The sequence below is a fragment of the Sinocyclocheilus rhinocerous genome, unplaced genomic scaffold (genome assembly GCF_001515625.1).
Source record: "Sinocyclocheilus rhinocerous isolate Xijiao unplaced genomic scaffold, SAMN03320098_v1.1 scaffold148, whole genome shotgun sequence".
Classification (NCBI taxonomy): domain Eukaryota; kingdom Metazoa; phylum Chordata; class Actinopteri; order Cypriniformes; family Cyprinidae; genus Sinocyclocheilus; species Sinocyclocheilus rhinocerous.
This window is the reverse complement of record NW_015653472.1, coordinates 2058716-2073763: the sequence shown is the minus strand read 5'-3', so window position 1 is coordinate 2073763 and position 15048 is coordinate 2058716. Positions and strand designations below refer to the sequence as shown.

The window sequence follows — 15048 nt, the reverse complement described above, 5'->3', positions numbered from 1 at the left end:
GCAGATGATATTACTGCGCGATTATGAAATCAAAGAAATCGTTCGCGATAATGACAGCTGTTTGCATAGCTTCTCAGTGAACTATGGCTCTGTGTAGTAAATGCTGCTCCATCTGAAAGCATGTGAAAATACCACATTTAATAACATGTTTTTACTTCAAACTCACTTCATAACCTCAGTGGAGTGTTTGAAATAAATCCTTCTGTGAGATGATGTGGCTTCTTAAGCCTGTGTTATACTTTCCGCGTGAGCTATCCGGACGCATACACGGACAGCGCGGACGCGGACTACTTGTATTTATACTACCGAAAGCATACGCTGACGGGCCGCTCCGCGGACGTGTTCCATACATGCGCAGTAGATCGGCTTGAACAGTAAACAAACATGTGAAGAAACAATTGCCCACAGTTATTGCACATCTGGCTGTCTTTATATTGTTTTATCGACGGATTGTACAGGTTCGAGTAGCAACGGGCTTATTCACACAGCCCGCGCATGCGCAGTGGTGCTTTTGTAGCCTACTGACCACGCATACTTGTCCGCACGGTCACACAAAATGTGAGGCACGCGGATGTCCGCTCGGAGCCTCCGCGCACACTCTCCGATGCCGATTTTTACGTCACGCATACCTTTACACGGGCTTTACACAGAATAAGGCACGCAACATATTTCATAGTATTCTAAGCAGTGATAAAGGCATTGCATTATAAATATACTTTATTTTAATGAAAATTATAATAACAATAACTCAGATAAACCATATATTCGTGTATCATAATCACATATCATAATCGTGTGTTTATTAGTCACATTGAATCAATAAAAGCAGTTAAATCTTCTGTTTATACAGCTACCACTATAGGCATTTCCTGGGTTTCTTCTGTGAGGCGTATTTGGAGTTTCAGCGCGAAAGCGCCCTCTGGCCTTTGGATGGAGATTTACTGCTGATCACAGAACCGTGCTTCACTGAAAGATACGCATGACAATCGCAGCTTCTGTCTAATCGCAATTTCGATTCCATTTCGATTTATCGTGCAGCCCTATCGCCAACTGTTCTCCATATTTTCGAAGCTCTCTCTCCTGAACGTCTATTTGGGGCTTGTAAAGTTTTATATGCACTTTCCACTTTGTATCCATCATCCTCCTAATACTGCTGACCAGATCTCTGAGAGCTTAACTGGTGCACTGGAACAAAGCCTAGTTCTGCAAGCTTGTTTGGGAAGAGATAAAAAGTCCTGGATGTCGACATGCATTGTGTTTATTGGATCCTGGGAGCGGTCCTGAAGGAGAACTCACAGCAAGGCTTTAAGTGCTTGTTTTGTGTGTGGTATAGCTAGTTTCATTGGAGATCTGCTTTTTTTGGCCAGATTATAAGCGGTTATTCACAGTGAACTCTTTCTTGTCCATTTGTGTGTTTTTTTAATGTGAGCATTAGCTAGACTGATGTTAAATGTTTCCTTTAGCCGTACTTTGTACTCCATATAGCTGTACTTGAATGCTAGAAAGTGTCTTGTGTGAATGCCCATCCAAGATGGCTGCCGAGTCAAAAGAAATATGATGTATAGTTATGTGTTGTATAGTTTTTTTTATGCAGTACTGAAAAGTATTGGTAAAAATTGTTCATTTAAATTTTTTTACCTAATATTTATGTTTTTGTGTGTATTAAAGTGTCACTGCTAGCTTAGCAACATGCTAACTTCAAACTCTACTGAAGAGAATAGAATCTATAAAAATTGTGCAAAAATTGCTGCCTATATAGAATGTTCCGAATTGGTTCCTTCCATTTGAATTAGGAAAGCTCAGTATGTTTTGGAACAAAGCTAAAGACAACAATATCAACACACTTTGTCTCTATTATGCTCCGTCATGTCCATGGGGATATCATCTTACATCAAACAACAGTACTTGGAGACAGTTTGGGAAGTGATGGTCTGAGAATGGAGGCAGTGGTCCAGCTTCCTCATCACTTTCAATAATGTACAGAAACATGACTATGCACATCTCCCTTCTCTCTTGTGATTGCAGTCACATCCTCTCCCTCTTGCAGCTTTTCCCCTGGTTCCCTTTCCCAAAACACCTCTCCTCCTGCCAAGTGTGCAGAGAGGTAAGTGTTAGAGAGAGAAAGTCCTGCAGAGAATCACAATCAGTCCTCTTCTGCACTTAACTACTACTTGAGATAAAGTGTACAACCACTACAGTCATTGTACTGTTTTGGCAAAACAATGACTGATTATAATCAAAAAGTATGCCCATAAGCCATGATATCCCTCTTTATGGTCATGTGTGTTGTGTTTGGTCTTTTTGTCTTGTTGATTTAAAGTCACACAACATTGTGAATATCACAGGTAATATTTTAATGTGATTTTATTTTTGACCATTTGGTTTCCTAAGAAGGTTTCCTCAGATGTGTTTGTGTGGTGTTTTTCATGTGTTAAAATGTTTTAGTAATAAACACATACTCACATATTCAGTATTAGAGATGCTCATATTGACCGTTTAACCGTTAACCAAAAGTAAGAATTTAGACTGATTAATACTATCAGTTAAACGGTTTAAAAGATTTTTGTATTTTTTAAAAGTTGCTGCATGGTGAATGGTGAAAAAAAATGCTATACATATGTTAACTCATGGGTGCGTGCGACGTGCGACTCACGTCCAACGTGCCTACAGACATATTTCGCTGAGCAAACACCTGCTTCACCTTCACTTAGTTAACTGATGTAGTATACGCAATACAATGGCAAGTAGCAATATTCGATACATGGTTATCAGAGAGTGAATCCGTGAGTGAATGTATTCAAATTCTGAATGGATTATACCCTAGAAAGTGCGCAAAGAGCGCTCCCCTTATAATCACTGGAAAGCTGTCACTCATCTTACTGTAGTTCATCACAATCTCACAAAGTTAACTAATCAAAGAAGCTTTACACTACACAATCTCTTATTTACATCATGTCTACACTTTCTTTGTTGTAATGAAGGAATTCGTGAATGTGTAGAACTCGGCAGCACTGAACAGGACACTGGTGTTTTGAGTGGTGAGTGGATTGTAACTTAACCACCTCTGATTGGTCACTGCGTTCGTGAAATCAACAAGTATGTCTGTGGTTGGCTATATTGCTCAATGCTGCAAAAACATGCTGTGAATAAAAACGTGACCAGTGGATGAAAAGTCCCGAACCACAGATTGACAGGATTTTTGTGATGCATTTTTTCCACGTCCATTGTATTTTTATTTGATACTAATTTATTATTCTAATTTTATCAGTTAACGGTTAATGTTCGGATAATGAGCAGCGGTTGTCGGTCAGGAAAATTAACTGAAATGAGCATCCCTATTCAGTATGCATCAATATTTTGGTGAATATAAATGAAAATGTTTGGAAGAGATACAGTAATTTTTATTTAAATGCATCAAGTCTAGACAATTTATAGATTTTTATTATGTTTTAGGTATAATTATATATTATTTTAAATAATATAATTCTATATTAGCCTATTAGTAATATTTATATGCACACACAAACACGTATGTATGTACATGTATATAAATGTGTGTATGTGTACAAGTGTGTTGAACATTATTATTATTTTTTTGCAACAGTGACAATAGATTTGCTCAAGATGAAGGTTACTTTGACAATAATCAGTTTTTGAGAGCAAATACATAAATGTCTATATATTATAGATATTGAGTAATGTTAAAAGACTGTTCTAAAATCTTTCCATTTAGTCGTTTTTGTCTGCAATATTGTATTTTGAAAAGGCTTATGGTCAGTTGTGGGCCGCACACACAGAAGGTATCATAGCTGCAGTGTTTTACTGGGGGACGGACAGACTGAGAATGGTTTAATTACAGCAGCGGTTTTGCTGAGAATCTCTGACTTCTGACTGAGCGGACCAGTGTCAGCAGTGGGGCAGGGCCAGATTACCCACAGTCCTGAGGCGGTTCTGCGGACAGATTGACAGGATTTTTGTGATGCATTTTTTCCACGGGCAGAGCCGATCCTCCCTATACGCAAAATACGCAAGCTGCATAGGGCCCCCGAAACACCAGTGGGCCCCCTTGCTCTTGCCCCTTGTTTCGTTTTTGAATTTGGCCAGCGGTTATGAAAACATGAATGATCATTTCTTTTAATGCGGTGTGCTGTTGCCCTTTCTATGTAAAAATCAGTCAAATCATGTGTAATGTGAATGTCGTACAGTCTTGCTCGAGACTTTGTCTGCAATATTGTATTTTGAAAAGGCTTATGGTCAGTTGTGGGCCGCACACACAGAAGGTATCATAGCTGCAGTGTTTTACTGGGGGACGGACAGACTGAGAATGGTTTAATTACAGCAGCGGTTTTGCTGAGAATCTCTGACTTCTGACTGAGCGGACCAGTGTCAGCAGTGGGGCAGGGCCAGATTACCCACAGTCCTGAGGCGGTTCTGCGGTTTACCTCAACAATCTCATCAGACTGACTGAGCAAAAATACTCCTCTGATTGCCGGGCTCTCCCCGGAGTTAGACTGAACTGACGAATACTTCATCTGTCCACGGGTTGTGAGAAAACATCTCTCAGGTTATAAAGGGCAAAAGAAAACCACTGTTTGTGGCCAGCACTTGGGAAATAAACAAACATAATCGCACCTATGCTGAAATAAGTGGGTTAATATTACAGCAGAATGAGTTGTCTTGGAATATAAAGCACAGTTGTGAACTCGGCATGACCAGATGTGTTTCTGTGTTGAAACCAGCTATCTTTGGAATGAGGAATGGTAATTTCAGCAAAGTCTACGACCACATCCACAAAGTTTTCTTCTAAAATGTTTGTCCTGTCAAAGTTGCCGGTCACTGAGGTATTTGCTTATTTCATAAGTGGTACATCTAGATGTTCCCCTCAACAAAAATTTTATATATTATTGCTGAAGCATTTAGTGGTTGACCAATATGGGTTGTTCAGTGGCTGATATCTATACAGGATGCTGGATGATGACTGATTTTTGCTAGTTTTATATATAGTACAGTATAAAGTACAAAAGTCTGAGACCACTTGTGAACATGTTTCTATTTTGCAACTTTCCACACATTTTCATAGTTAATTATGTTTGAGATCATATTTGGGGTATTGCTTATTCATTTTATGTCAAAGCATTTCTTAGTTTTAGAAAATAATAATATAATTGTGAAAATAATAATAGTAATAATAAACTTTTTTATATTTGTATGATTTTAATATCTAGGTTTAAAGTGGATTGTGCATTTTGTTTTTGCTAAAAATTGCTCAAATTAAATAAATCATTTTACATAGTATTTACTCAAAAACTTGAGTCAAGTGGTAAGTAAGAACCTCAGACTGACCAAATATTGTTAAATTAGTTGATCTGAGGGATGCATTTCATACTTACAGTTTATTTCTCTGTTCCAGCTCCGAAGACATGCAGTCCGAAGCAGTTTGTGTGTAAAGATCAGGTGACCTGCATCTCCAAAGGTTGGCGCTGTGATGGAGAGAAAGACTGTCCCGACGGCTCTGATGAAGCCGCAGATATCTGTGAGTAAACCGTTTTATCCATCTCATCAGATACGTATGACGTAAAATGTTTAAATGTTTTGACGCTATAAACTGAAGCCAGATAAAGTCTCAGGTATTTGTTTGTGTGTGTGTACAAGTTAAAAATAGCTTTAAAATTTATCTCAAGACCTGTATGATCTGTTGCATTAACCAAAATGTACACATAGTGTTAAGTAGAATAGCACATGGGGGTTAAAGGCAGACAGACTGCAGTACCAAGTGTGTGTTTGAAGGACGCTCTGTGTGTCTCTTCTGAGCGATGACACTAATTAAACTGCTCTGTTTAGTCTGGCTGACTGCACACAGTCCTGTCCAGGCAAGTTATCTGTGTGTGTGAGCTCATCTCAAATGCAAAAAACAGGAGCCGGCCTCTTTTTATTTAACACTGACCGGCTCCTAAATGTTTCCGTACATGCAGACCTAATGAACCTCACTTCACATCTGTCACACAAGCCAGACACCCTCACAGCAGGCGGCCATGATGGTTCCACCATCAGCATTTGGGTAGTGCTTTACTGTCCAGCAGGAGAACAGACAGAGCTAGTTAAGTGTTTAAATATGACCTTCTGTGTTGTAATTGCAGAGCCTTTTCATCCTCTCAAACTGCAAACATCCTTTCTTTGCTAAGTACTCTAGTCTGTGTTTACATCTAATGGCTTTTCTTCATGTACCCTTTCTATATTACACTAATTTATTGGAGGAAATTGTGGACTTCTCTTTCTTGATGTTCCCCCCCCACTCTCCTTACAAAAAGTACTGTGGCTGACACACCGTGTTATGTACTGGTAATACTAGCGTTGAACTGAAGTTTTACAAAACCAAAAATAAAGCTTTCATTAAGGTAAAAACTGAAAATAAAGTTTCAGTAATTAAATTTGAGTAATTGGGTATTTGGACTCAGTATGCCCTTCATGGTGGTTTAAGTTTTTTTTTTTTCTAGTGGTAAATTAAACCATAGTAAGGTTTTTTGGTAACAAGCAGCCCCTTGATATTTTGATGAATGATTTCGGCCCTCCAAAACTATTTTGGCCAAAATCAAAATATCCGTTTTTTTTTGCTATTTTAACTGAATATTTTCAGTTGCTGAAATATCTGTGCATTGCTAGGGAATATGGTGTTATTTACTGTGGTACTGAAGTGGTACTGTAGTGGTACTGTAGTCCATATGCCATATTTCAGACATTAAAGTTACTTCAGAAACCATGGTACTTAAATAATACCATGTCCAAAAATATGGTATTACCATGGTGCTTTTATGTTAATTTCATCCAGCCTCTGCTAAATCAATTACAGAAATGCACAGCTTCTCTGTAATTTTACCATGGCTCAGTCATGGGATCTAATGGTAATACTATGGTACATTTATATACAGTATTCTATGGAACTAAATACATTCCATGCTTAAAAACAATGGGATTCCTGAGTGCGTCAAAAATACTATGGTATTACCATTGCCAATATCCAAGAAACCACACTTACTGTACAGTACTTAAAAGGTATCATATCAACAGAGTATCAATCTTTTGGACATAGAACAATGCACTATTATGGTACTTTGGACATGTACCGTAGTAGTACCATGGATTTCTTGGATATACCATGGAGTACCTTGTAAGTGTCATGGTAAAATAATTTCAGTTTAATTGTATGAGAGTCTGATACTAGTACAGTACCAGGGTACTGCCACACTACTTTTTATACAGGCAGTTATAGACCAATTTGGTGTTTGCAAACAGTGATGACCTTTTTTTTGCGGGCGGAGCCTATCTGGTGGCAGAAAATGACAGTTTTAAAGTAGCAGTCTACGGAAGCCATGCAATAAAAGAATAAAGGTAATTTTGAGTTTATATTTCAAAATTCTGACTTTTTTCTCGCAATTCCGAGATTATATCAATCTGATAAGAAAAATTCTGATAAGAAAAATCAACTCGTCATTCCCTTTTTTTCCCCTCAGAAATGACAAACTTGCAATTGTTGAATTAAATTGAGTTATATAGGCTGAACTAGGAGACTTGCATTTGCAAGAAAAAATTCAGAATTGTGAGATAAAATAGGTAAATGTTATAGGTTTAAATAGTTGCTATTTCATGCTGTAACTGCAGGGCTAATACAATATATCCCCTAAGAACTGCATATGTGAATATTATGTAGACAAATTGTTTAATGCTTTAAATTTGTTAAAATTTATGCTTTAAAAGTAGGGTTATCATAGCAGGTTTCATCCATAGTCTGTCCTTTTAAACATCTGCGTTTAGCTTCAAATGGCATCTTTGACAACAGTATTCTAGAAAAATTATTTGCATTATTGACATCCAAAGGCACAACAATAAATTAGTTTGTCTTATTCCATGGATTTTACCCGTTTCCCTCCACTTGTTCCCAGTGTTTTTCTGCCACCACAATGCGCGCGCAGGTGCATGTGACGTAACTGTGGTGTCTACTCCAAATTGTTCTATTACTATGATGTCCAAAAATCCATGGTAATACCATGGTACTTTTTTTTGTAAGCACCATTCAGTCTCTGCCAAGTGAATAACAGAATACCAAGCTCCCCTTGCAAAAAAAAAAAAATGACTGTGGTAATACCATGGTACATTCAAGGTATCTGGTTTTAATACCATGTACACAGTGCACTGTGGTACTGAATGATTAACATATTCATATACCATGGTTCCTTTTTGTAAGTTTCATCAAGCCTCTGCCAAAAGAATTATGTGAAATGTCCAGCTGTAGTTTATGGACTATGATGAGAAATTCACACGGGACTCGTCCAAATAAATGGCCCATCGTTTGGGCGTCTTACATAGCTCCTGGACTTTTGAGAACTTGGTGCTCAAAGCACGTAAACATCAAAGAGTTTTCCGCCCACAAATAAACTCTCTGCTGCAATCCCACCATCTGTCGCTCAAAAAGCGCCACTAATATCATTTCAATGCCACTAATACAGTTTGGCTGAACACACAAAGGGGCTTTTCATTAGACGGAAGCTCTGACCTTCTGATTTATCATGATCTTTTTCTGCCAATTACACACATTACACACTTAGGCCTAATACTCTTTCTTAAAGCCGTTTCCAACACTTTAAATTCAAGAGAAAGGCCTGTACCGGCTGTGAGCATTTCAAATGAGAATGCCCATAAATTATATAGTTAGTGTCACGTCTAATCCTGGTCTTAACTGTCGTTTTGTTTTTAGAGGCTTTGTGAAGTCACTAGGCGGTGTCTGCCGGATGTAACGCCATTGAAGAGATAAAATGAGATGGGTTGCAGAAACCTGTTTATCAATTCTTCTGGTTTTGAAACACAAACACACTCATTCAGACCCAAGTCTGGTGGCTCTTGCTCAGGGTTCAGTTGAGACTTGTCTTGTTGTGCTACGAAGGTGTGCTGTGTGTTTGAAGGTTGTTCTCGTGTCCTACTTCATCTCTCTAGTTCAGGTTAATTTCTAACTAACAGACTGAGTTCCCACCAGTGCCATGCTGCCAGAACAAATAAATCTTGCCCTCCTTTTCGCTCTCTCTCTCTCTTTTGTTTCCCTTTCACTTTCTCTCTGGGTGTAAATCCGAGATTTCAACAAACCTGGCGCCCAGCGTAGGGCTTGTTTATATCTTTAAGTAGGTCAGTATATCATTAGAAAAGCACTGAAATAAGAGACAAGAGCACTGAGGAACTCTGTTTCACTCGTTCTCTCTCTCCTTCAATAAAGAGAGAAGATTGAGAAGGGTTTGGTGACGTTATCTATCACTATTTCTAATGCACCTGTTGTAAAAGTCAATTGTTGCATGCATCTCTAAATGTGAAGGTAACGCTTGTATATGGAATTGATGCATTAGAGATGTGTATTGAGGTTGGTCATTTTGCTTGCTCAATTACTTGACACTGTTAAAATAATTGTTTATATTAATAATAAAACATGTAGTAGTAGTAATAATAATTATTATTATTTATTAGAATTAATTTTAATTACAGTGAATTTTACAAAAAAAATTATTATTGTTATTATTATTGCTAGTAGTATATAATTAGTGGATTTATTAAATACACTAACGATCAAAAGTTTGGAATAATTTCAGTTTTTAAAAATGTCTTTTGCTCTCCCATGCTGCATTTTTTGATAAAAAATACAGTAAAAAGGTAATATTGTGAAATATTAAAATTTTCTATTTGAATACATTTTTAAATGTTTATTAATTCCTATGATGGCAAAGCTGAATTTTCAGCAATCATTACTCCAGTCTTCATAGTCATGGGATCCTTCAGAAATTATTCTAATATGCTAATTTGGTGCTCAGTTATTATCAGTTGCTAATAATGGTGCTTATTATTACTAGCATTATTGAAGACAAAAATATCAAGCAGCACAACTGTTTTCAGCATTGATAATAAAAAGAAATGTTTTTTTGAGCACCAAATCAGCATATTGGAATGATTTATGAAGTATCATGTAACACTTTTGTGAGATTTTAAAATATATTCAAATAGAAACTAGGTATTTTAAATTGTAATTTTTTATTTTATTTTACAATATTACTGTTTTTATTCAGTTTTTGATAATATAAATGCAGCATTGGTGAGCATAAGACACTTCTTTAAAAAAAAAAAAATTATTCCAATCTTTTGACCGGTAGTGTACATATTTAAAGAAATCTATATATTATTTGTTTTAGTCCCCGGCAATCGCAAAAATTAAAAAGAGGCCCCTTTTTGGCATGTATGTGTTTAGTTGTTTTGTTTTAGTTTATTAGTGTGAAATGAAACATTTTTATAAACTGGTCAGCTCAATTATTGCCTTTTTCTTGTTTGATAATTGTCACTTCTATATGTGGCTACTAGTGCCCATCCTTAGTATGTGTAAGCACTGAGCCAGCCTTAGAAGTATATCATAGTGAGTCATACCGCTTTTTCATTTGGACTTGTGTCTTAATTGCACGACTGTTCTCAGGTGTCTTATAAGCTGCAATTACCCTCCAGAGGTAAAGACAGACTCTCACAGTCTGGCTATGTCAGGGCATCACGCTGCACGCCCGTGGAGCTCAGCTGACTCATCTTTCCCATGCGTACTCAAATACGCAAAATGAGATATCAAATTCTCTGTGACATTTTTCCAGTTTTGTTCTTTTCTCCTCTCTCATTTGTGGCTTCTCTGTGAATTTGTTTCTGTTTCTTTGCCTTTAATTTTAAATTTCAGCTGTGTTCCAAACCCTTGTGAGCCACCCACCTAAACAGCATGCCTTGGCATCATAGGCGTGTCCCTGGCGCAGAGGCCGTCCTAGTCACTAGACAGTAAATTTGTACTGACTTTTAAAAGGAGAGTTTTTTGTCATATTTACATACATTGTAAAAAAATCTGTGAGGTTTATAGTAAAAAATGGCAGCTGTGGTTGCCAGAACTTTACTGTAATATATCAAATTACTAAAATCTGTTTTTTCCCCCTTTATAATACTGACAACCACCTTGAAAAACAGGTGGTTAAGAGAAACATGAAGTTCATCACAAGAAGCTAACTTTTCCAGGTAAATACTAATATATAGAAGGTGCATGGTGATGCACACAAATACAAAACACCATCATGTAGGGGTGGGCGATTATGCGGGTGACCCTATTAACCGGTAGAAAATTGTCAACCGAGATTTTGGACTATCGTCTCTATCGTGGTTACACGATCACGTGACATTGCTGTGCTACGTCGTCATGAAAACTTAACGTTTGCATGCGTTTTTAAGCATTGCTGTTTAAAAACAAGTGATTTTAAGCCATTGAAATGCAATCTGCAGCGAAAGAGAATTCCTTTCGCTATATGAGCGCTGTCTGAGAGCGCGCACACGTGAAGACAATGCTCATAGAGCGTGGGACTCTTGAACAGAGTTTTTTTTTGCCGCTTTATAGGCCTTGAACGGTTAAATACACACACTTGTATGTGTCAAATGCCGTCTTTGCAAGTATCCTTGTAAACACAGTAATTTAGGTCTAAAGAGAAAGCAAACAGCTGAGAAAGAAAACACATGTGTAACAGTATATTGGATCCAAGCAGCTCTTAAAGTGACAGCAGTCTAATATTTCTGCTGTCTGTCATGTTAATCAAACAACAAAAGAGAGAAAATCTCTCACTGCTTTTGACTAAATAACTTTTTTAACTTTATTAAGAAGAAATATATATTTAATTTACACAGTGAAGAATATGCATGTTTTTATACATGTGATTACTTTATACAATGTATGTAGCATTTCTTATTTATTTGTTCTACTGTAGTTTTTTGTCCTATTGCTTGTAATGAGTTACTTATTCTTATTTAATCTCTGTTTACTTGTCTTCAGTGAGCCTGAGTTTTTTTTATTTAATGTTTTTTTTAAATTATTTAATTTAGGCTAGTATTTGTTTTTTGTGATATTGAAACTGGTAACAAAAATTATGAAATTTCTAGTTCTTGCAAAGAGATTGATTCTTCAGAGGTGGAAACTTGACATTGTTCCAACATTCGATGTGTTGGTGAGTGAACTAGCAAGCATTATTCATATTGAGAAGTTACGATTTATTAACAATGATAAGCTAGATATATTTTGGAAAATATGGAAGCCTGTATTAGATCACTTAGGAATGTGATAACTTTACTTATTTACGCTGGTTTTTATACTGCATTATACCTTTGTAACTCTTAAATTTATTTACCTAAATATTATTATTTGGTTATTGTAGTATTTTTGTATTTACTTATTTATTTATTTATTTTTTCCTCACACCCTGCTGATGTTATCGCTGTGATCTGTTTGGAACTCCTTTATTTTGTGCATCAGAGATATTTACTTGTAACTAGTATACCGTACTATCATTATCTTTTTGGACCTTTGTTCTGAAAAAACAAATGTCATATTAAAAAACTAAATAAAGTAAAAAAAATTATGAAATTTCTATGGTATCAAAAATGTTGATATCATAAAAACCTTATTTAAAGAAAAAATCACTATATTGTAATATATATCGTTACCGTGAAATAAAATGACTCGGATCGTGATATAAGATTTTGGTCATATCATCCACCCCTACCATTATGGTAACATGCATGACACTAAAATAATGCAATAAACATTAATTTAACCACATAAGATGTAGCACAAAATTCTGATTTACGTAACTGATAAGACAAAATTAAGAAGAAACATTGTATTTCACTAAAAAAACATCAAATGTAAACTGTCGCATACAGAATTCTGGAAGTGTCAATTTTACTGTCAATTATAAGATGAATTGTTCTTTTTCACTTCCAAAAACAGTTAAATTTAATAGTGAAATGTCCCAGTATTAGAATTATTACAGTTTTTGACCGTATAGATTAAGGGAACTTACTGTAAACCAAATAACAGATTTTTACCATAGCATTTTTACGGTGTTTTACTGTCAAAATTATGGTAATTTTTGCACAACATACATCACAAAATGTTGTAGGATTGTTACTCAGGCACCGAATAGGTTACCCATTACAAGTTCTTTCAGCTAATCGTTTTGCATTCTGTGGGAAGATATGGTTTTCATTAGGAATGTCTGTTTTTTATTTATTTGTTTAATTCCATTTACAATAAGAATGCTGTTTTTTCTTTCAGTGTGTAGAATATCACAGAATGCTTTTATGGCCAGCATGACTGTGGTCAGGGCAGAAAACAGGACCAGATGTACACAAAAATGCTTTAGTGGAGGAAAAACTTTCATCTGTGTGGGGCAGGTTTAGTCCATGGAAGAAATGTTCATGTGTGTGTGTTTGTCTGTGTTTTCTTTTTTTAAATTATTATAAAGGAGACACCAACTGAACCAAATGTATTGGTAAATCAGCAGTTTTGTTCCAGAAAACTCTGGGGAAATGAGAGTGCTCAGCGTGGGGCCACATGCATTTGAGTATGTAAATGCTGTCTTTTTACATTCAGATGCTGTTTTAGACTCCTTGATTGAATGGGTGAGGAGGAGTGATTATTCAGTGTAATTTGCACTTGTGTAAGGCTGTTGCCACCCACAGCTGCCCCTGAGGAGACTGATATCTGTCTGTGTCATTTACAGCGATTGCTAGGATTGAGAGAAGGTCATCAAGACATGTGACCTGCAGAGAAAGGTGAAAGATGGATAACTAGTTTTGTCCCTCACGAGATTTGTCACTGATTGGTAGCGGTAGACTGGTAATAGATTTTAGTATTTGTAAGACGGCGGGGGGGAACGCGGCTTTTGATTCAGATGACCATTAGTTTGTTTAAATCTGCATATTGAAGTGCTATATAAAATGCTAATCTTTGTTATAATTAGGGATATGCCGGTATCAAATTTTCATGTTGCGATTAATTGCTAATGCTTTTATTACGGTATACGGTATTATCACGATGTTGAAATTAAGTTTAAAAAAGTGCTGTCATAATACAGTATAACAGGTTTAATAACTTTTTTCTTATAACAAAAATATATATATGATGGCATGTCACATTTCCAAATTCTTTTATTCTTACCATTCTTGCCAAAAAACAATACAATGAAGTGTATGTGGACATTTTGTTAATAAATATTTTATGTTTGTATGCTCTTGAACTTCTGGAAAACAAAGAGGGCATTGTAAAGCACAATAAAAACATTATTATAACGTCTTTTATTGCTAAACTTTAACATTTATCTTGCCTATGAGTCATAAAACGATCAAAGTTTATCTCGTTTTATCATTTATATTATCGTTAAGATGATCTTAATATGCCCACAAGTCTGGTGTCTTAACCAACCAAGGTCTATTCGCATAAATACGTTTCAGTTCCAATAAGTATATTTAATTTATCAGTCATTATTTATTCATTTATTCTCCTTTCGGTGGAGTCACATGAGTGAAATTGCAGCAAAATTTCTGTAGCAAAAGGTACATTATCTCTTCTCAATAGCATAGAGATGTAAGAAGCACCGCTCACACAGAAGTCACATTCAAACCAAGCAGGTTTTTGTTGCTCAATGTGGCAAATTCCTTTGACCAACTTGAAAATGAGTGACGCTTGTGTGGGGAAGTTTTTTGCCAAAACGTGAAACTCCCAGTCATGCAGATATGTACTCGAATGATTGGATTTCGCATGAAAATTTAACAGAGCCATGGTGGGGGTGGGGGGGGGTCAAAATGACACACTACTTGGAAATACCTGTCATTGTTTTTAAGAATTCATAAATAGAAATTTTTGTTTTAACTCAACCTCTGGTAATTTAGAGAGGGAAGGTCAGAGAAGAGGGAAGCTGAAATTCATGAATGAAGAAGCAACGGTGAAACAGTATAATATGTGAATGAATGGAAGTGTAGGAATTAACTATTTCGCGATGGCGCCGACACTGATGGCTGCCTCCGTGGCGTGCTCCGCAGTTGTTTTTGTTTTTGTTAGTTTGTCCTGTCTTTAGTTATATCCCTGCAATCAGTTTCACCAGAGATGAATTGCTGGACATTCGGAAGTACACACCACCCGATATTTCACCGGTTTTCGATTATTCTGATGTT

At 36.4% G+C, this 15048-nt stretch overlaps 1 protein-coding gene across 1 annotated transcript in view; it reads left to right on the top strand.

Moving 5' to 3' along the window:
- lrp1ab (low density lipoprotein receptor-related protein 1Ab) overlaps positions 1–15048 on the top strand; it is a 126047-nt gene that overhangs the window by 14518 nt on the left and 96481 nt on the right. The window contains exon 3 of the mRNA XM_016522513.1: positions 5411–5533. Coding sequence (XP_016377999.1) covers positions 5411–5533 — 123 coding nt within the window. The remainder of the gene's footprint in view (positions 1–5410; positions 5534–15048) is intronic.